We start from the raw sequence: 19,976 nt of genomic DNA, 5'->3' as shown, positions 1-19,976 counted from the left end.
TCTGAGTTACAAGCTCTGTCCTGCAGGGAACCGTGCTTTAAATTTACGGAAGTAGGGCTTTCCTTGCGTACAGTTCTGTCCTTCTTACCAAAAGTAGTCTCTTCCTTCAACGTTAATCAGGAAATTAATTTGCCCACTTTTCATCCTAAAAGGGTCTAAGCTGGATGTCAAGCAAGTGCTTCTCCAGTATCTTGAAGTTACCAATGAGTTTCATGTATCAGATCACTTTTTTGTTCTGATCAGCCATGCCAAGAAAGGGAGACTAGTGTCTAAAGCCTCGATTTCCAGATGGATTAAAATGGCCATTTCTTCCACATATGTGAGCTGCAGTAAGCAGCCTCTGATCGCATTGAAAGTGCACTCCACTAAAGGAGTTGCTACCTCATAGGTGGAGACTTGAAGGGTTTCACCCGAGGAAATCTGTAGAGCAACTTCTTGGTCTACTCCTTATGCTTTTACCAGGTTCTATAGGGTGGATGTAGCAGCCAGGAAAGATGACGCTTTGGGGTCCTTTGTTTTGAAGGCAGGCTCAGCAGTACCACTCTATAAACTCTGGGGACTGCTTTGGTATGTCCCTAGTGTTCAGGTCCACTAGACATATTGCACTAGATTAGGTTCTTACCTCAATCTTCTTTCTTGTAGATATGTTTAGTAGTCCTGAAGCCCCATTCTGTCAGTGGGTTTCGCCTGCCTTAAGATTAGACCAAATTTGGAGAATTCTCTCTTGGATGAACTGAGAGGATATGAAAAAAAAAAAAAAGGAAAACACTCAAGAATGTACAGTATGGTTTAAGTGTGCTTGATAGCAGCTACAAGCCCTATATGAGACTTGTTTTTGTTTTGTACTTGTTTTGATTAGTTACCGGAATGTTATTTAAGGGTCATTCATTCCATGTCAAGTGGTCTAGGCCTCCCCACCTGACCATCTCAGAAGTTGATGAAATTTTTAGTAGAAGTATAATAGGACATGCAATAAACATGTGTAAAGTCTTAGAACTGGATCGCAACTTCTTCCAAAGTTAGGGGCCTCATTATTGGGGCTACTTTTTCCATTCCATGGAAGATAGTGCTAAAGCATCAACTTTGGGTGCAGGTCGTGGAAAGGATAGTTGCTCAACCGGCTGAAAACTAAGAAATGGAGAGTCCTGGAGTGGCCGAGTCAAAACCCTGATCTTAATCCCATTGAGATGGTGTGGGGTGATTTGAAACGGCTGTACATGCAAGAAACCCCTCAAACATCTCACAGCTGAAAGAATTCTGCATTGAGGAGTGGGCCAAACTTTCCGCAGGCCGATGTCGGAGACTAGTAGATGGCTACAAGAAACGTCTCACTGCAGTTATTTTAGCCATATCTCGACTGTAAGACCCAGAATGAAAGTCTCCCATAAGGACTCGTACAGAGCTCTACTGAGACATCTGAATATTTCATGGGGTATCCTAATTTTTTTTACATGACTGTATATCACAACTGTACATCTCCAATCTCTCTCTTTATTGCACCATTTGAAAGAGCAGTTTTTTGGCTACTAAACTCACCAAGCCACATTTTTGACCTGCTATTTCTAATATCTTAAAATAAGTCTGAAAGTACACCAAGGTTTCAACCTGTGTTTAATGTTAAAATATGTGGGAGATATGGAGAGGCAGTGGAATAATGAGAGAAACTTTGAATTGGAAATTTGTGATTTTCTAATAACTACATTTTTATTAGGATGAAAAATTAATGTGATAAAAGAAAGTATGGTTTGGATAAAAGTAACAATTTCAAAGACAAATTATGCTACACAATCACTTCAAATACTGCTCATCATGTAGCTAGCTTTGAATGCCTTGAATTTGTTGTCAATATTGGACAACACAGTTCATGAATAGCTGTATTGCCTTCCTGTTGAGGTTGTCATTGGAGCTTCAAGAACCATAAAAAATATGTTCCTCTGAATCCCACACGACTTCTTTTTTAATGGGCCAATGAAAAGATGGAGCAGGACCTTGTGAATGCAAAAAGTTAATTAAGGCATCATTGTGTTCTGGGGAGATTTCAGAGAGATTTCCAATCCACCAATATTTGTCATACATGCAAGCAACATATTGGCCAGGCTGCAGGTTGACAAGTTGAATAAATGAAGGAGGATTATCAGCTTTAGTGACATCGGCAATTAAAAATGTTATATTTCCTGATACTCTGCTGGCACAAATTTTGATTTCATCAATTGGTTTAAACTGGCGATTTTTCTGAGTTCCAGTACTGTATAGCTATTCTCAAACCTGAATTCCTGAATAGGCCTTAATTTCTTAATGTCTTCCTTTGAGATGAATAAGAATTTGACCCCAGTAATATTTTCTTCACAAAAGCTAAACAGATCGTTTGAAGTCAAGATCTGATTTTCCAGAGGCCGCTGCAAGCTAGCATGTTCAGCAAGTCATTTTACACTTCCTCCAATACCATCACATGGTGATTTTTCCATGGCTAGTACCAAAAAAATTCAATTCAGCAGAAATTTCAGTGTCTTTGTAATGGCAGCAAAGATTAGCAAAATATTTTGTAATTTTTGTATTGTGTTGCAGATCCATCGCTAATAGTGCACATTTTTGATTCCAGGAATAAGTTGGTTCATAAAGGCAATTAAAGCTTTCAAACGGGCAAGAACTGTAACAATGGCATGCTGCAAGCAGTCACTAATTATGCAGAGACTCAAATTCTGAAGTCCTGAGCCAGAATTGAAGTAAAGCATAAAGGGGAACACACATGGACTATGAAAGGAAGAGCACAGTTCAAGTGAATGTATTGAACTTACAGTGAATCGCCAACAACTAAATGCCCATTTTGATGGGCCATTTACAAGAGTATGTGAAAGTGGATATTGTAACCTGAGTTAGCGTAGCAAGCACAACAAGTTTAGCTGCACCATGCAATTTCACACCTCTAGCTCATTTGCATATTGCACAATGGTGTGCCAAAGAACCCCTTTTGTTTACTACTGCATGTGAATAATGCATGCATTTGAGACCTGGCTAAATGCAAATCCAGGTCAAATTTTGAAATAGAATGGCTTTTGTAGCTAAAAAGATGCTCTTTCAAGTAATTATAAAAAAATTTTTTTAAACGGACGATGTACTGTTGAGATATTTGCACCCAAAAATGGCCAAAATTTGAATAAAGCACTAATATTTCTTTGTGTAATTATATCTTTGTTTCCAATTACTGTTCAATGTATCTTCAAATTTACTTATCTGAAATGTTGCCTGCAGCATTTGAGTTAAGTAAATTAAAGATAGATTGAACAGTAATTCCAACAGATATAGTTTTAAGAGAAGATTTGGTGGAGAAGATTTTATAAAAATTAATATTAAAAGGAAGAATGAATCATAATAAATATTTTAAAAATTGAATAAAAAACGAAGGGGGAGGTTTTTCAGCATCAATGAATGAAACGTGGAACCTTGTCAGACTTGGCTGAGGTTTATTCCCTGTCACCAAGCAGATTTCTGAGATCCTTTTCCTCCCCCTTCTCTACACCTTATCCTTTGAAACAGTGGGGATTTTTTTTGTTTGTTTGTTATTTTGGAGTTGTTCCAGTGGGTCTCACTTACAATCTTTATTGTGTATATCATTGTATTAATCCTAAAAATTTCAATTCTCTTGGAGGCTTTGTTGAGCTGTAGTTAATAGACAAATTTGCCATTATCCCAGGACAAGCAAACAGCATATTCTCAAGAGGTGGGTGATGTCACCGACAGAGCCCCGCAGCGGATAGCCTCGCAAGCAGACTTGCTTGAAGATCTTTGTAAGAGCTTATGAGTGCTGCACTGCGCATACGCGAGTGCCTTCCCGCCCGAGTCAGGGCACGGGTCTCCTGTGAGGTACCTCAGTTCAGCGTTTTCCGCAGAGCCGAGAAGTCCTCTTCACTTCAGCTCTGCAGCTACTTCATTGCCTTCTCGCACCGCGGCTTTGCTGTTTTTCTCAGTCGCTGTGCCCGAGTGTCTTTGTTCTCCTGTTCTTAAAAAAAATAATAATAATTTTATGGTTTCTTTCGGCCTAGGCCTGGCCACTGAACCTCATTCAGCTTTCCTTTTTTCTATGTCCCGGCCTCTTACCGATTTCAAAAAGTGTAGCCAGTGCAGCAAGGTACTTTTACTCACCGACCCTCATCGTTGGTGCATCGCTTGCCTGGGTCCCGAACATTGTCCCTGTGCTATCCTTCAACCTCAAGCCCTTCGCAGACGCCGTGCTAAACTTCTCCAACTATTTGGCACGATGGAACAGTCTGCTGAAAGGGTCTCGACCTCGGCTTCGGGGTCGGCCTCGACTTCCAAGATATCGACCCCGACACCCGCGACTGCCTCTACCAAGGCCTCGACCTCGACACCTTCGGTCTCGAAGGCCTCGCCTGCAGTTCCTATGAAGTCTTCTTGTGTAGGTAAGTCTCTCTTTCTCCTTCAGGTACCCTTCCTAAGAAGCCTCCAGAGTCTCAGGCATCCCAGGCCGTGCCTACGGTCCTGCCAGCCTCTTCGGGACCTCCAGCTAAGTGTGCCTCCAAACATAGGGAATACTCATCCTCGAGGTTGCTCTCTTTGGAGCGCACTGCTGCACCTTCGAGATCTGATCCCTTTGTCTCAGTGCCTATGTTCGATTTCCTCGGTCATGGCTCAGCTCCTCCCGACCTTGACCCTGCTTCCTACGAGCCAGCCTGAGCTGCAGTCTGACCCCCTTTTGAAGCACCTCAAGGCAAGCCTCTAAAGTCTCGCCGCTTATCATCCAGTGACTCTTCGTCTCCTCCTGGGACACAGTCTCCTGAACCTCAATTGAGGCATCGCTCAAGGCATTCGAGGCATCTCGCTTCCAAGCACAGTCAGGAGTCTTTTCTGAAGCTGAAAAAATTTACATGGTTTCATTTAAGGCTACAGGGAACATTCATACAAAATTTTATTCAATTTGGAGGAGGTCAAGTGGAGATGATTTTTAATATTGGACAACTTGGCATGGAATGACCTATAATGTTAATGGATATGTTTGTTACAGAGACAACTGAATTGTAGTGTCAGGGATTTTTCTCCCGTTTCCCTCCTGGTTATGTCTGTCGTTGCAGTGCTTCTTGATTGCTTTTGTTCAGACTGAAGAGCAGGAGCAGCTCCTTGGGAAAGAGGCTGAGTTCAAAAGATGATTGACAGCATTCTGCAGTCAACTTCCAGGTTCAAATGCAAAACCCTAGCATTCAGGACCACTAACCACATAAGATTATTGAAGTAAGAACCTAATCTTTTTCTGACTAGAGTTTTGTGTTAACTATTTATTTGTTCTGTTGCGTTTGTAACAGTCTTGCATTTAACTATATTAAGGGAAATGATGGTTATTGAATATACTTTTTTGTTTCTTCTACTGTTTTTAGGGACGTGTGAGGACAAAGACTGTGAAAAAGGCCGCCCGGGTCATCATAGAAAAGTACTACACCCGGCTAGGAAATGACTTCCACACCAACAAGCGTGTTTGTGAGGAGATCGCTATCATCCCTAGCAAGAAACTGCGCAACAAAATCGCTGGGTAAGGGACAGCTTGTTCTTACTGAAATAATTCTTTTTGGGTTAATGGGTATTTGATGATTCTTGTGTATCAATGATATGGGTGTACTGTGTAACATATATAGCCATAGTTTTTAGAGGTTTCTTGTAAGTAGTAACAAGCCCCGTTGATAGAAAGGTGGAAACAGTTGCTGAAGGTTATGATTACTGGTCCTCTTTTTCTTCTAGCTCATATGGAACTAGGGCTGGGATCCTGGCAACGTGAGCTTTCATTCAGTTACTCAGGAAATTTATTTTATGTTCAAATCTATTTTATTAAGCAACAGTAAATGCAACAGCTGTAACAACCATGGGATACATTTTCATCAAACACCCGCGGAGGACTGGACTCTTATGTCCTCCCCGGACCCACCATACCCCCACCCCCCGACAAAGAAGCCCCTACCCCCCACCCACCCCTCCCCATCCCCCCACAGTTACAGAAAAACTCGTAAGCAGGGAACAGCATAGACACCGAGTAGCACTGTTTCAGAGATGGAGTCTATTCAAGACCCGACTACGACTCTCAGGAGTCAAAATGTTCAAATATGGAGTCCAAGTGTGAACAAAGTCTCTGCTCCGGCGTCGAGAAAGACGAGCCAAACGGGCCTCCCAACCCATAAGTTCATGAAGGCGATTCCTCCAGTACCAGAATGAAGGTGGTTCAGAAGACAGCCAGCAACACAAGATACATTTCTTCCCCAAAATAAAACATTTACTAAGAAATAATTTTTTATAAGAATTGTACATATATAAGAATGAAAAATGGGCAAACAGCATAGACTGCACGGATACCAGCACAGGGGTCCGTAACAAGCCCTGTAAAAAGGAGGCCATTTCCGTCCAGAAGGTCTGAATCCCCTCACAACTCCAAATACCATGAAAATAAGAATTTATCTCCACCTTGCAGCGGAGGCATAACTGAGTATCAATGCAACCCATATGGTAAGCCTGACTCTGGGAAGCATAGGTCCGCAGGACCGTTCGAAAGTGACATTCCCGTAACTCAGCACTATGTACCAAACCCGCAGTTCGGTTCAGGGATTTTAACAAGAAATTGTCCCCCAATTCCCTACCCAAGTCCCGCTGCCATGCAGGAAATTTATTTTAATACTCTTCTAGTATTAAATTAAATTTATTTTAATACTCTTCTAGTCTAGTTATAGCAATCATCCTGAAGTGGGGAGCCATTCACCAACAGTCCAAATCTGGCCACCAAGTGATCTATGATACCTCCACTTCCCTCCACTGTGTCCTTAGCCCCATCTGACCCAGGGTATGAAAGCTAGTCCAGGGAAGTGCAGGGCTTATGCCACTGGACTGACCACACCTTTTTTTAAGAAATTTTTTTTCTGAAAGTATTAGGACCTTAGTAAACCATATCATTAAAAGCTAAAATGTGTGGAATAGGAAAAATAGCTTTTTTCGTAGGGGAGCAACTTAATCACAATTATCTTTGCGATTAATGTATTAAATATTAATCACAGTTTTGAAAAATAAGTTACATTGCAGCGCCTTCTTTCTCCTCTAAATATCTCTTCTGCCCTCTCCCCCTCCCTGTTCTTGGTGTGATCTGGCCCCCTGGTGCTGGTCTGCCTTAAAAGTGGTCTTCTGTTGGTTACCAGAGGCAACAGCAGCGTTGCATGTATGTTGCCTGTGGCCTTGTCTGATGCTTTCCCTCTGACCTGTCCCATTCTTACAGAAACAGGAAGTAATGTTGGAGAAGGAGGAATAAGCCAGAGTGAAAGGAGGGAGGTTGGTTATCAGCCTTGAAGAGAAGGGAATAGGATATACTATACTGTCTTTTGTGGTTAAAATAAAGGCATGAAGAGAATGGGAATAGGATATATTATACTGTCTACTGTGGTTAAAATCAAGGTGTTTTACATATTATATATATTTTGTACCTGGGACAATGGGGGATTAAATGACTTGTCCAGAGTCACAGGGAGCAGCAGTGGAAAATAAAATACCTTTGTGTGATTTAATCATGATTAGAAATTTTAATCAAAATGCAGCCCTACTTTTTTGCGTTCAGAGTTTAAAGCCAAAACTTTTACTTTAACTTCAGTGTCCCTTTGAAGCTAATTTTGGACATTTGAGTAGCCAGTTCACTAGTTAATCTATAGAAAAATATTTTTGGTTTTTTTCCTGTCAAGCTTAGCTTTCTACCAGAAACATTTATAGTAAAGTGCTTGGTAGGGTGATCTAGCTCTTGGATTCTGTTGATACTATCAAGTTCAGCCTATGTGAGGGGATGTTAAGTCCTTAGCTTTGTAAATAAAACAATTTACAGGATTGAGAAAAATGATTTACATATTCACTACTGAGCTCCACACACTTAAGACTTTGTTGTTCTAACTTTAAGCCATCTAAGAAAAAATCTTTTGGTTGTACTACAAACCATTTGCCAACAGCTAATGTGGCATCCTCTACTTGAAAACTTTTTTTTTTAATCTTTATTTATTTTAAAGCTAAAAATAAGTGCAACATATTATACAGTCATTTACACTAATTCACTCAGAATTATATTCTATGACAAATACATATATCATCCCCCCTTCTACTTATCCAAAAATTTGCATTCAAATTTTTAAAAAAAAAATCTTCCCACCCCCCCCTCCAACCTACCAACCCTGGACGTGTATTATCAAAAGGGAAAAATCAACAATCACACCCATCTACAAATGAATAAAGATTTATTTAAAAAAAAACAAAAAACAATCACTCCTTATAGAATTTTGTCAATGGCTCACAAATATCTATTAACTTCAAGTTTCAAGTTTATTAGATATTTGATTAATCGCCTATCACAATTACTAAGCGATGTACAAATAATAACATAAATTTCTAAAATGTACAAAAAATAAGAGGTAAACATTAACAACAATATAAAAATCATTAAAACAAGGTAATTAAAACTATAACAAGGAAAACAATGGGGTAGAAGGGGAAGAAATACAATTTATGATAGGAAAGAGAAAACGATTAAAGGTAAAATCCAAAAGGAATGGGAAAACAAATAAATTATTGGAAATAAAAATGCACAAAAGAATAAATAGAGAGCAGATAGAAAGAGCAATTGACGTTTCAATTAGATATTGAAAGCATCTTTAAAAAGAAAGCTCTTAAGTTGGCTCTTGAATTTATCCAAATTCTTCTCCTCTCTTAAATAAAGTGGGAGTGAATTCCAAGTCTGTGGTGCCGTAACAGTAAAAATGTATTGTCTTCGAGTATTTATGATTTTAAGAGTAGGAATGACCAATAAAAGTTGTTCATTAGATCTTAAAATTTTAGGAGAAGTATATGGAATTAAAGCTTTGTAAATAAAAGCTGGGGTTTTGTATAGTAACGATTTAAATGTGAGTAAGGATAACTTATATAAGATTCGGTGTGCAACTGGGAGCCAATGTGCCTTTTGGAGTAATGGAGAGACATGATCGAACTTCTTGGCCCCCATAATTAATTTAATGGAAGCATTTTGGATAATCTGCAATCTTCTAATTTCTTTTTGAGCCATTCCCTTGAATAAAGCATTACAATAGTCAATTTTCGAAATAATCAATGAATGAATTAGTATATTTAATGATTTAGGACAAAGGAATTTTGAGATAGATCGTATTTGACGTAGTCTGTAAAAAGTAGCCTTAACCACGTAACTGACGTGGTCATGATAGGTTAGATTTTCATCTAAAATGACACCTAAAATCCGAATCTTGTTTATTTGTTTGAGCTCAACCCCTTGGATATTAATGGGAACCGCAATTTTATGATTATCTTTTCAGGGGAAAAGTAAAGCGTTAGTTTTATTAATGTTTAAAGACAGTCTATTATTGTCAAGCCATAGATGAATCTGGTTAAGTTTCTCATTGATAGCAGCAATTTCCGATGGACTGTTAGGGTCAAGAGGATGTAAAAGTTGTATGTCATCAGCATAAGCAAATACTGAGAAGCCGATAGATTGACAAAGAGTCATAAGAGGAGAAAGAAAAATATTAAACAGGAGAGGAGACAGAATAGAACCTTGTGGAATGCCATAGGAGACGGAAAAACTCGAGGAAGTGGAATCATTAAAGGAAACTATAGAGGTTCGATTGTGAAAGTAGGATCTAAACCAAAGAAGGACCTGCTCAGAGATGCCTATGGATTGTAATTTGTTCAATAAAAGATTATGATCAACTGTGTCAAAAGCTGCAGAAAGGTCAAGTGAAATCAGAAGAACAGAAGAATGGTGATCCAAGTGGTAGAGTATTGAAGATGTCATACCTATCAGGGAATGTTCGGTAGAATGGTGTTGCCGGAAACCTGTTTGGTTAGGGTGTAGAATATTTGTTTGTTCTATAAAGTTTGATATTTGATTAAAAACAATTTTCTCTGTTATTTTTGCAAGAAACGGGATATTTGCAATTGGCCTATAATTTGATTTCTCTTCGATACTTATTTTGTGGTCTTTAACAATGGGATGAATAATGGAAGTTTTCCAAACCAATGGCATAATACTGTACTGTAGACTTTCATTAATCAAAAAAAGTATTAATGGTCCGAAAAAGTCGAAATGATGTTTAAGGATAAATGGTGGGATAGACTCATTTTGCATACCCTTAGTGTTAATTGTTTTGATCAAAGATTTAAGTTCTTCAAGAGAAGGAAGATGAAATTGTGTGCATTTTGCAGATAGCAGTGATGAAGTCTCTGTGACAAATTGTTCGGGCAGCAATACTTTAGGAAAATTAATTAATCGCAAATTATTAATCCGAATATTGTTATCTAAAGCTTCCAATTTTCTCTGCATAATCGTATTGTCTTTAACAAATAAATCTTGGTTACTCCTAATTGTTTTTAAGTTCTTCTTTTCTTCTTGGATATCTAATTTCAGTGATACAGTCTCTTCCTTTAAAGTTTTTATCTCTTCTTTCTGGATTTGTATTTCTTTGTCCAAATTTTTTACCTGTAAGTTAAGGGCATTTCCAAAATTGGACACTAAGTCCCAGAGAGAGTCTAGAGTGACTTCAGAAGGTCTAACAGGAGAAACAAAAATTGGTTGTGTCATTAATAAGTGTTCACTCGGCTGTTTTACCTCTCTGGAGCCTTGATCCCCTTTAGCTGGAATTGTTCCTACCGCCGGTTTTTCTAAAAGGAGTAACTCACTTTCAGCTGTCTTCAATTGCAAGCCCTCCGACATGCTGGCCTCTCGAGAGGAAAACACTTCCTCCTCCGGCGTGCTCTCCTCTCGCGGTGAGCTTGCTCCCAGCGGCAACGGCTGCAGGGGCGGTGACCTTACGTCAGGGCTCAGAGAGACTTCTAGCCCAAGGGAGTTCGCCGCGGCACTACTCTCTGCCGGTGCTCCCAGCGGGCGATTCCCCGACGAAACCTGCTCACTCAAAAGACGCCTAAAAATGGCATCCACTGCAGGCAGAGGGGTCTCCGAGCGTCGGGAGGCACCACTGACGCTTCTTCCCCTTCTCTTAGGCATGTTTCCAAAGGTAAGCGAGACACTCGTACGCGTCTACTCAGCAGCAGCAAGCGGCAGCCATCTTGGATCTAGATCCAGTCTCTCATTTGTTTTTTAATTAATGTAAGTTCTGCAGTAAACCATGGATTAGAACAATTTCTAGCTGAAATATATTTAGTTTGAAACGGAGCTACTTTGTCTAGTAAAAGTTGAATAGTGTCATTCCATAATAAGTGGTCATCTAAAGTACTAGATTTAGAGTTTGTATGGCCACCATATGTTCCATTTTAAAAGTGTAGCTGAAGAAACTCAGATTTTGTGAAAAACTAAGTAATATCCAAAATACACTTTCACAAGAAAAATATATATATAATGTCAAGTGGAACATGAACAGTACTGTTTAGGTTTAAATGTGATGTGCCATTAAAAATGGAGGAAAAAGCCTCAGACTGGAACCCTCCCACCTCCACAAAGGTGGTTAACAGGTGGTTAGGCAATAACCTCACTGGCAAAAAACCTCCATTGCACTCCCAAACGTAAAAACCTTAAACAGGGCTGTTAGTGCTGAACAATAGGAGAAATAACTTTCAACTTATCTTCTGTTGACCGGTACACCGACAGTGGCCAGTGTAGGAGATGCGTCTAGGCGTCCCAATTGAAGTTTGATCGGATACGTTACACCCTGAGGCAGCAGACTTGTGAAACGCTAGCCACGGTCGGTGTACTGATCAACAGAAGATAAGTTGAAAGTTATTTCTCCTATTGTTCAGCACTAACAGCCCTGTTTAAGGTTTTTACGTTTGGGAGTGCAATGGAGGTTTTTTGCCAGTGAGGTTATCGCCTAACCTTTGTGGAGGTGGGAGGGTTCCAGTCTGAGGCTTTTTCCTCCATTTTTTAATGGCACATCACATTTAAACCTAAGCAGTACTGTTCATGTTCCACTTGACATTATATATATATATTTTTCTTGTGAAAGTCCATTTTAAAAGTGTGGCAGAGATTCCCACCAAAAAGTATAATTTAATCAGTCGCAGTTTTTAGTGCAGAGTAATTTCAGATTTCTATATTATGTGTAGCAGGGTGAAATCAAGAGCATTAAATGAATATTAGAGCTGCCAAACTATTACAGCGGAGCAGCCCATATTGATACCAAGGTTTGAGTGCATGTAGAAAGAGCTGGTTTTACTAGTAAAGACACAGGGGTTTTATTAGTAGTGGTGGTGGGGCTCTAGGCTAGACTAGGCTCATTGTGTACCTGCATTCGAAAGTGATCACGGTTCTTCTTGTGGCCTGGTCATTGATACTGCAGGGAGAGAAATCTTTGGAAGTTTTTCCCGTGTTTGCAAGGTTCTGTCTTTGTCCTTGCCAAACCCTGTATCTTTCAAACATTGAATTATATAGGCCAAGTGCTGCAATTCTTCATTGGATATATTTACTAATATGGAAAGTAGTTTCAGATATTAAGGTCCCAGACTCTTAGAAAAAGTAGGAGGATATAATTTCTTAAAATATTTATAAGAGAATTAATTTTGTAGTATTTTAGTAAATTTGTTTCATTGAATTTGGACAAGATCTTTAGTAGTGTTAGTCTTGAAGACAATGATTGTTTATATGACCATGTTTGCATCTCTGTATATAGCTATGTTACTCATCTGATGAAACGTATCCAGAGAGGCCCAGTCAGAGGCATCTCCATCAAACTGCAGGAAGAAGAACGAGAGAGACGGGATAACTACGTCCCAGAGGTAAGAGTCTCTTACATGTAGCATGGGATGCCTCTTACTTCTGCCCTGTTGCAGGGCTTTTGAAACTGAAAGCACAATGACCCTTTTATGAGCCACTATAGTAGAATATATGAAACTTCAAAGGATTTATTTATTTTGGGGTTTATTGATATCTGGTGCAAGATTTTACATGTCTTCTCTAAGAACTTTGTGCTGGGGTGTGGACTGTGGTAATGCAGAATCTCTGACATAGCTGAGCTGGTCACACAGGCCCACAGATGGGATAATATAAAGGCTAGCCAAAATAGAGGCAAGAAAACATTTTTATTATGCCTTTTTATATATTTCTTTTCTGTTCACTTTTTGCTCTCTGTACTCCTCACATTTCCTATCAAAACACTACAGCCTTAGCACCCCGAGGTTGTGGGTTCAAACCCCACACTTCTCCCTGTGACCCTAGGCAAGTCACTTAATCTTCCACCACCCCAGGTACGTTAGATAGATTGTGAGGCCACAGATAGGGAAAATGCTTGAAGTACCTGTATGTAAACCCCTTTGAGTGTAGTTGTAATAGCTATAAAAAGGCGGTTATCAAGTTCCAATCCCTTTCAGTATCTTCTTTTCCTTTGGCTTAGCTGATCTCCAGCTCTGAGTTTTAGTTGACTTGATGCCTAAAAATTTTCCAGCCTTGCACATGATCTTGAGATAAACTACCCTTTTGTTCCTGCTGTTACTCGTTTTGGGGTCAATTTGGCAAGCAGAAAAGATAATTATAACAGATGTACCTGCATTCGAAAGTGATCATTGTTCTGTCTGTGGCCTGGTCATTGATACTGCAGGGAGAGAAATCTTTGAAAGTTTTTCCCGTGTTTGTGGGGTTCATCTCCATCCCTGCCAAACCCTGTAACTTTCAAACATTCCATTTTGATGATCCATTTATTTTTTTTAAAGGTTTCTGTGCTCAAGTGTGTACATAGCTCTTTCTGGAACACAGATTCCTTCCAACCTAAGGGTGGCTGGTTCATACCTGATAGCTGTTACAAGGGGCATTGTCTACCTGATTATGAAAGAAAATAGCAAGTGTATTGAAAGAAGTCTATGTAAGTTGTGACATGTCTCAAGGTTACTAATGCACACTCAGTGTGAGTCTAACATTCCAAGAGACAGGATTTCAGGAGAGTCCTTGTGTGAATCAAGTAAGAAATTGCTAGATTTGGAGCACTGTTTAGCGATAAAAGTTCTCACAAAAGAAGGGAAAAAGCCAAAGGAGATTATTGAATACATGACTGCAGTTTATGGTGAGTCTGTCCCATCATCCTACAAAGTAAAATTTTTGAGCAAGCAGTTTAAGTGGGGTAGAGAGTCCATTGAAGATGACCCTCACTGGACAGCCTGTGGAAGAAAGTCGAAGATTTAATTTTGTCAGGTAGATGAATTAAGGTTTCCCGAATAGCTGAAGAAATTGGCATCTCAGTGGGTACAGTTTAGAAAATAATTCATGAAAAGTTGGACATGTCCAGGATTAGTGCAAGATTTGTTCCAAGAATGCTGATGCCATGTTAGAAGGCCACAAGGCTCCAGTGCTTTCAGGAGAATTTGGAGATGCTCCGTGAAGACCAAGTGGATTTTTTTCATTGTTTGGTGACTGGAGATGAGACTTGGGTCTATCACAGAGATCCTGAGTTTAAAATGAAGTCAATGCAGTGGAAGCACAAGTCATCCCCCACCTCAAAAAAGATCGAGACAGAAAAATTTGCAGACAATGTCATGGCAACTCTCTTCTGGGATGATAAAGGACTTTTGCTTCTGGAGTTCATGCCACATAAGACAACCATAACGGGAGAGTTACGCCAACACAATGATCACTTTGTGGGAGTCAATCAAGGAGAAAAGATGAGGAAAACTCACAGCAGGCATGCTGGCACAAATGTCACAACAGTCGTAGGCGCCATTCAAGAATGTGGATTTCAGTAGCTGAGCCATCTACTCTACATTCCTGACATGACTCACTCGGATTGTTTCCTGTTCCGGGTTTTGAAGAAATCTTTCTGTGGACAGCGTTTTTCAAGACGTCAAGAAAGCTTTGACATCAAACAGAATTATTTTCTGTTGCTGTTTGAAGGTCAGACAGAATAATTATTTTCAAGGGGTTAAAGGAAAAGTGGATGAAGTGTATAGACGTACAAAAGTTTTTTTTTACTTTTTTTTCCTACTAAGGCCCCTCGTAACAGAAAGAATTCTGAAATTTAACAGCTGATTTATCTTACAAAACAGTGACAGTGTTAAGAAACCATTTAGGATAAATACAGCAGTTCCGTATATAATAAGAGGATGGAATCTTGAGCAAAACATACATGTAACGTTAACAGAGCAAGCAGGTACATCCCCAAAAAAGAGTATAAATGGATGTAACCCACATGGAGCAGCAGATAACTTCAGACACATTAATGGGCAGCCATTATTTACTATGTTACATGAATCCTAATTCCCTGGAAAATGCTGGCAAATGGCTTGTATCCGAGAAAAAATAAGTCTCTCCTGACCCAAAACACGGAGTGAAGGGAAGAGAAAGCCCTAATGAGCAACTACCCTAAGTATTCCTAAATTTTTTTAAGTGAAGGGGTAGCCCTCAGTCACACAGCCTGCAGTGGGGACACGCCCTAGAGCTGACACAGTCATACACCCAAAAGGGTATTATCTGTGAAACATCCCTGGGCTAACCTGTGTGAGAATTATATCTTAAATAATTAAAGCACAAACAGGTGTGCTAAAAGTGAAACTCTAAATAATGAATAAATAAATAAGTTCGTTTAGGCTATCTCTGCCCCTCATCCGAGGGTACTTGGGTGTCCAAAATCAACCAAGCAAGCACAGACAAACTTGGCCTTGGCAAATGGCTTGTGACACAGAGAAAACACGGTCTCGGGATAGGGAGGACAGGAGAAAAGCCGTTCTATGATGGGATCCTGCACACACTTTAAATTGACAGGTTTTTTAAAACTGATTATTCCATCTTTAGGGGGTAGGGCTATTTTTATTTCATAGTTTGGGGATTAATACCTGGTATTGGGAGAGAACTGTTTTTTGTGAAATATCTATACAGATACGTACTCTTATTATTTTTATATACTTATTATATACTCTTAGTATATATTATTTTTAGAAAACCTAAGACAAGTAGAAAATAAATTCACTGTACTTAACAAGCAGCTGGGAGAGTGGTTAACCCTATGCTGGTGGTTACTGTGTGCATGTGAGCAATGCATGTTATTCACAACACATTGTAATTAGTGTGCACACATCACAATTAGTACAAGCTAATTGCAATTCCAGTGCAAAAAGCACATGAGTCCCAAACTTGTGGGTCGTGTATCTTCATCCAGGAAGGATGCAGAAGGTATCATCTTACATTTTCAACTCCGCCTCCTTGCATCACCAAGAACTGCCCTCCACAGGTTGTTTTTTTTTCCTTCTGCAATCAAGAGAAGGTGTCCATTTTTTTTTTTTTTCCATCTACTCTGCTTTTTATTATTATTTCTGGTATGGCACACACTCCATTCCAATCTTCTCTTATGAAAATTCTTATAGGGAGTTTCATTAGCATTCTTTTGTTTCGCCTCCCATCCTTCTGGGCTGACCTCCAATTCCTCAGTTGTCTTTCTGCAAGCAAGATGATAGGAGCTGGTCATTTCTGCTCGTTTTTCTTTTCAAATAGATTTGACAGCACACTCAACTGTCCCACTCTAAACTCAGGGGGCTGCTTTGATACATCTCACAGGTTCAGAAATGGAGTGTCTGTCGCACCAGAAGGAAAGATTAGGTTCTTACCTTGGTAAACTTCTTTCTGGTAGACAGACATTCCATTCCTGAAGCCTGCCCCATCAAATTTTTGTTTGTCTGCTTACTGCCTCAAAGGTGCCGGGGTATCTGAACATCTTATTTCTTTCCTTTGTACAGCCTTGACAAGGATAGAGAGTACGATTGCCACATTGAAGAAGCTAGGGGGTATCTATAAAATCCCCCACACTTTTAGTGCAGGTTGCGCTGAAGTTGGTGACTTGCTTGTTTTCTCACCTTATGTATTGCAAATTGGTTTACATTTTGTTTATCTGTTACATGTTTAATGATGTAAGCAGAACAGACATGTTTTTGAGGAGTGTCCCCGTACCCCTCTCTATTGTTTCCTCTCCAAGGCTGACCATCTGCCAAATGGAGAATGACATGGGGACAAATTTTTTTTCCCCACGAGATCTCATTTTCTTGTCCCGGCGAGTTCTTTTCCTGTCTCTGCCCCATTCCTGCAACCTTTGTCTTCATCTGCACAAGCCTCAAACATTTAAAATCATGTGTTCAAGGCTTGTGCGGTTAAGGCAGAGCTTACAGGAATGGCACAGGGATAGCAACAAAACTTGCATGGATAGGGAAATTGAGTTCCTGCGTGGATGGGGACAAATTTGCTTGATTGGATAATTTCAGGGGTTTAGGGACTATGTTAGAATGGACAGTAAAGATGATAGGTGTCGTGATTTTTTTACCCTGCCATTTTTGAGATGTAAACAAGGCTAAGAAATGAACCCAGTGGAACTACAGTTCATTTTGTTCCATTTTTTTTCCCTCTCCTGACCATCATTTCTCCTTAGCTTCTTCTCTGATTGATTGTCTCTTTGGCATCTCAGATAAAGAGAATAGTTTCTGATTTAACTTCTCCTTTTCCCTTTCCTAATATATAGGTCTCTGCCCTGGACCAGGAGATCATTGAAGTTGATCCAGACACCAAGGAGATGCTGAAGCTGCTGGTATGTGTAGTTCTGTGTACCCTGAGATTAATCATGGACATTCCAGTCCAGTTTCATGCTGGTGCCTTATCTGTTTTTTAATGCGTCACAGGTTCTGCAGTTTTCAGGCTTCTCAATTTTTCAAATGCAAGCCATTGTTTTTTCCATTAAATTTGTTTTCTTGTCATGGCATGCATAAGTATAAAAGTCCTCAGATTCTTCTATGGCTAGAGCAGATACAAATCAAATTCTCACTGTTGTCTAGCTGTAACTGTACCTTTTTTTTTCCTATTTTGGGTGGTCTGTTTGGGTTCTATGCTGCTGCTTAATCTGGTGTCTAGAGGTTTTTGGAGGGCAGGCAGCTTTTGCTGAAGATTTAATTCTTTTGTGTAGTCCTTATTCTTAATTAGCTATATGCAGCACTGTACAGAAAGGAATGAGGAGTACTTGGTACAGTAGAATCCCGATTAACTGATATTCAAGCAACTGGCACTCTCACCCAACTGGCAAAAAAAAACCCCAATCGTCCTGACAGCAGACCTGGGCCATAAACCCCTCTTCTCTCCAGCCCCAAAGCAAGCAGTGGTCCTGAGCTGTGAAACCTTCCCCCTCCCTCACTTACCTAAAGCAGCAGTGACAGCCGGTCAGCAGACACACACTTTTTGTCTATCTTCACCTCGTGGTCTGCCCTCCCCCTGTGCCAGTCTGGCCTCTGGGACCTCCCTCACATACCGAAGTAGCAGTGTTGAAAACAGGCTGCTTGTGGCCAGCCCCCAGTAGGGCCTTTCTGATGCATCACTTCCAATGCGACAGAGGAAAGGCCCTTCCAGGGCTGGCTGCGAGCAGCCTGTTTTCAGCACTGCTACTTCGGTAAGTGAGATCTCCGAGAATCTCGGCGAGAGGGAAAATTAGAAGGCCTTGAGCATGCGCAGATGCATGCTCAAAGCCGGCAGAGGCAGGAAGATCTTCTAGTGGCACCAGTTCATCCTATGGGCTGCGTGCCGGTGCCAGACCAGGGGGGAGGGGGTGATAAGTTCAAGTTGTTCGGGCGGGGGGGGTACCGGTTCGTGCGGGGGGGAGGGGGCGATGCTAGTTATCGGGGGGATGCTCGCAAATCAAGTCAACACTCGGTTTGTGAGACACGTTTTGCAAGAATGTTTTGCTCGTCTTGCAAAACACTCGCAAACCGAGGTTTGACTGTATTCTTGTTTCCTCCTCTCCCTCCATTTTTATCTAATTGAAATATCCAGCTCTGATAGTATAACTGTTACTGGTCCCTGGTGGTAGAGGAAAATCCGATGATTCTTTTCTTAGTGCTGCTGTATAACTGCTGTCAAGTGAATCCAAGCCTGCCAGCCACATTGGCTATGTGGATGCTGGAGATGCTTGAGCAAATTCCTTGACTATATCTAGAGAGGGATAATTTCCATTGGGTTTAGCACCTCCATTTACTTTGAAAAGATGGTTCCTATGACTCAAACCCAAATCTGCTGCATTTAGAGCCAGAGTCTGAGCTCTGGGACAAAAAGCGCTGCTGTAAAAGAAATAGGTTAATTAAGAATATGTTCATAATAGTCTGATTTCCTTATTGCTGTTCTCAGTCAGTATGTGCCAAAGTAGGGTGTGCAGCACCTATGGCTTTTAACACGCCTTATGCTTTATTTCAGGACTTTGGCAGCCTGTCCAACCTGCAGGTCACACAGCCAACTGTGGGAATGAACTTTAAAACGCCCAGGGGAGGTGTTTGAAGTCACCTTGTACTATACTGTGTTCAATAAACTTGGCTATAAAACCCACACTTGCCTTCTCACTTGTTTCTAGTTGTATTTTGGGTACTGCCTGCACCTGATACATTTTGATCATTTAGGACAAAATGCAGGACATTTCTTAATATCTCTGTTTTCATATGGATATGAATGCTCACTGTCAGGAGTCCTGTGTTAAAACTGTTTTATGTACAGGTCCTAACTTGCTTCAAAAAAGTTGGTAAAAGCTTGTGAATATATTTTCCCATCGTTTTTCTCCCATTTCTTTAGCTCAGGAATTTTGAGATGCTTACAAAGAAATGTACTTGTGTGCCACATTTACATTGGCATCTGCCATGTGCCTAACCTAAAAGCGCAATTTCTAATTGTTGGCCGTGAAACTAGCCTCTAGCTTACTGATGGTCTTCATGGGTTGCAAACAGATTCTCTCATGAGCTTATTCATTAGGAAGATCCTGAAAAAAAAATTGTACAATTTACTGGTCTGAAAGACAAAGTAGACTCCATTTGCTCTTACTGATACCTTTGAATGTACAGTTTTTTTCTGGGCCTAGTCCTATGCAAAATATTTAATGTACTATTAATTAAGCAAGCACATACTTGACAGTATTCCGTCATGAAATAGGAGGGGCCTTAAACAACTTGGGCCAATCAGAGCCTAGGTCCGTCCCTGGCACATACCATTTTAAAGAAGCGGGCCTGCT

At 40.3% G+C, this 19,976-nt stretch overlaps 1 protein-coding gene and 2 non-coding genes across 4 annotated transcripts in view; all 3 read left to right on the top strand.

Moving 5' to 3' along the window:
• The window catches only part of LOC117348379 (40S ribosomal protein S17), a 31,437-nt gene extending 12,132 nt beyond the window's left edge, over window positions 1-19,305 (top strand). For both annotated transcript variants that reach the window (XM_033920450.1, XM_033920449.1), the window contains exons 2-5: window positions 5,388-5,539; window positions 12,648-12,753; window positions 17,463-17,528; window positions 19,175-19,305. In XM_033920450.1, coding sequence (XP_033776341.1) covers window positions 5,388-5,539; window positions 12,648-12,753; window positions 17,463-17,528; window positions 19,175-19,255 — 405 coding nt within the window. In that variant the 3' untranslated portion in view covers window positions 19,256-19,305. The remainder of the gene's footprint in view (window positions 1-5,387; window positions 5,540-12,647; window positions 12,754-17,462; window positions 17,529-19,174) is intronic.
• On the top strand, window positions 12,262-12,396 carry LOC117348719. The gene has a single exon (XR_004537040.1). It is a non-coding gene; the product is annotated as a small nucleolar RNA SNORA71 (small nucleolar RNA).
• LOC117348718 lies at window positions 13,516-13,649 on the top strand. Its single transcript, XR_004537039.1, has one exon. It is a non-coding gene; the product is annotated as a small nucleolar RNA SNORA71 (small nucleolar RNA).
• Window positions 19,306-19,976: the final 671 nt, after the last annotated feature.

This window comes from Geotrypetes seraphini, chromosome 14 (genome assembly GCF_902459505.1).
Source record: "Geotrypetes seraphini chromosome 14, aGeoSer1.1, whole genome shotgun sequence".
Taxonomy (NCBI): Eukaryota; Metazoa; Chordata; class Amphibia; order Gymnophiona; family Dermophiidae; genus Geotrypetes; species Geotrypetes seraphini.
This window is presented reverse-complemented; position numbering and strand designations above follow the sequence as displayed.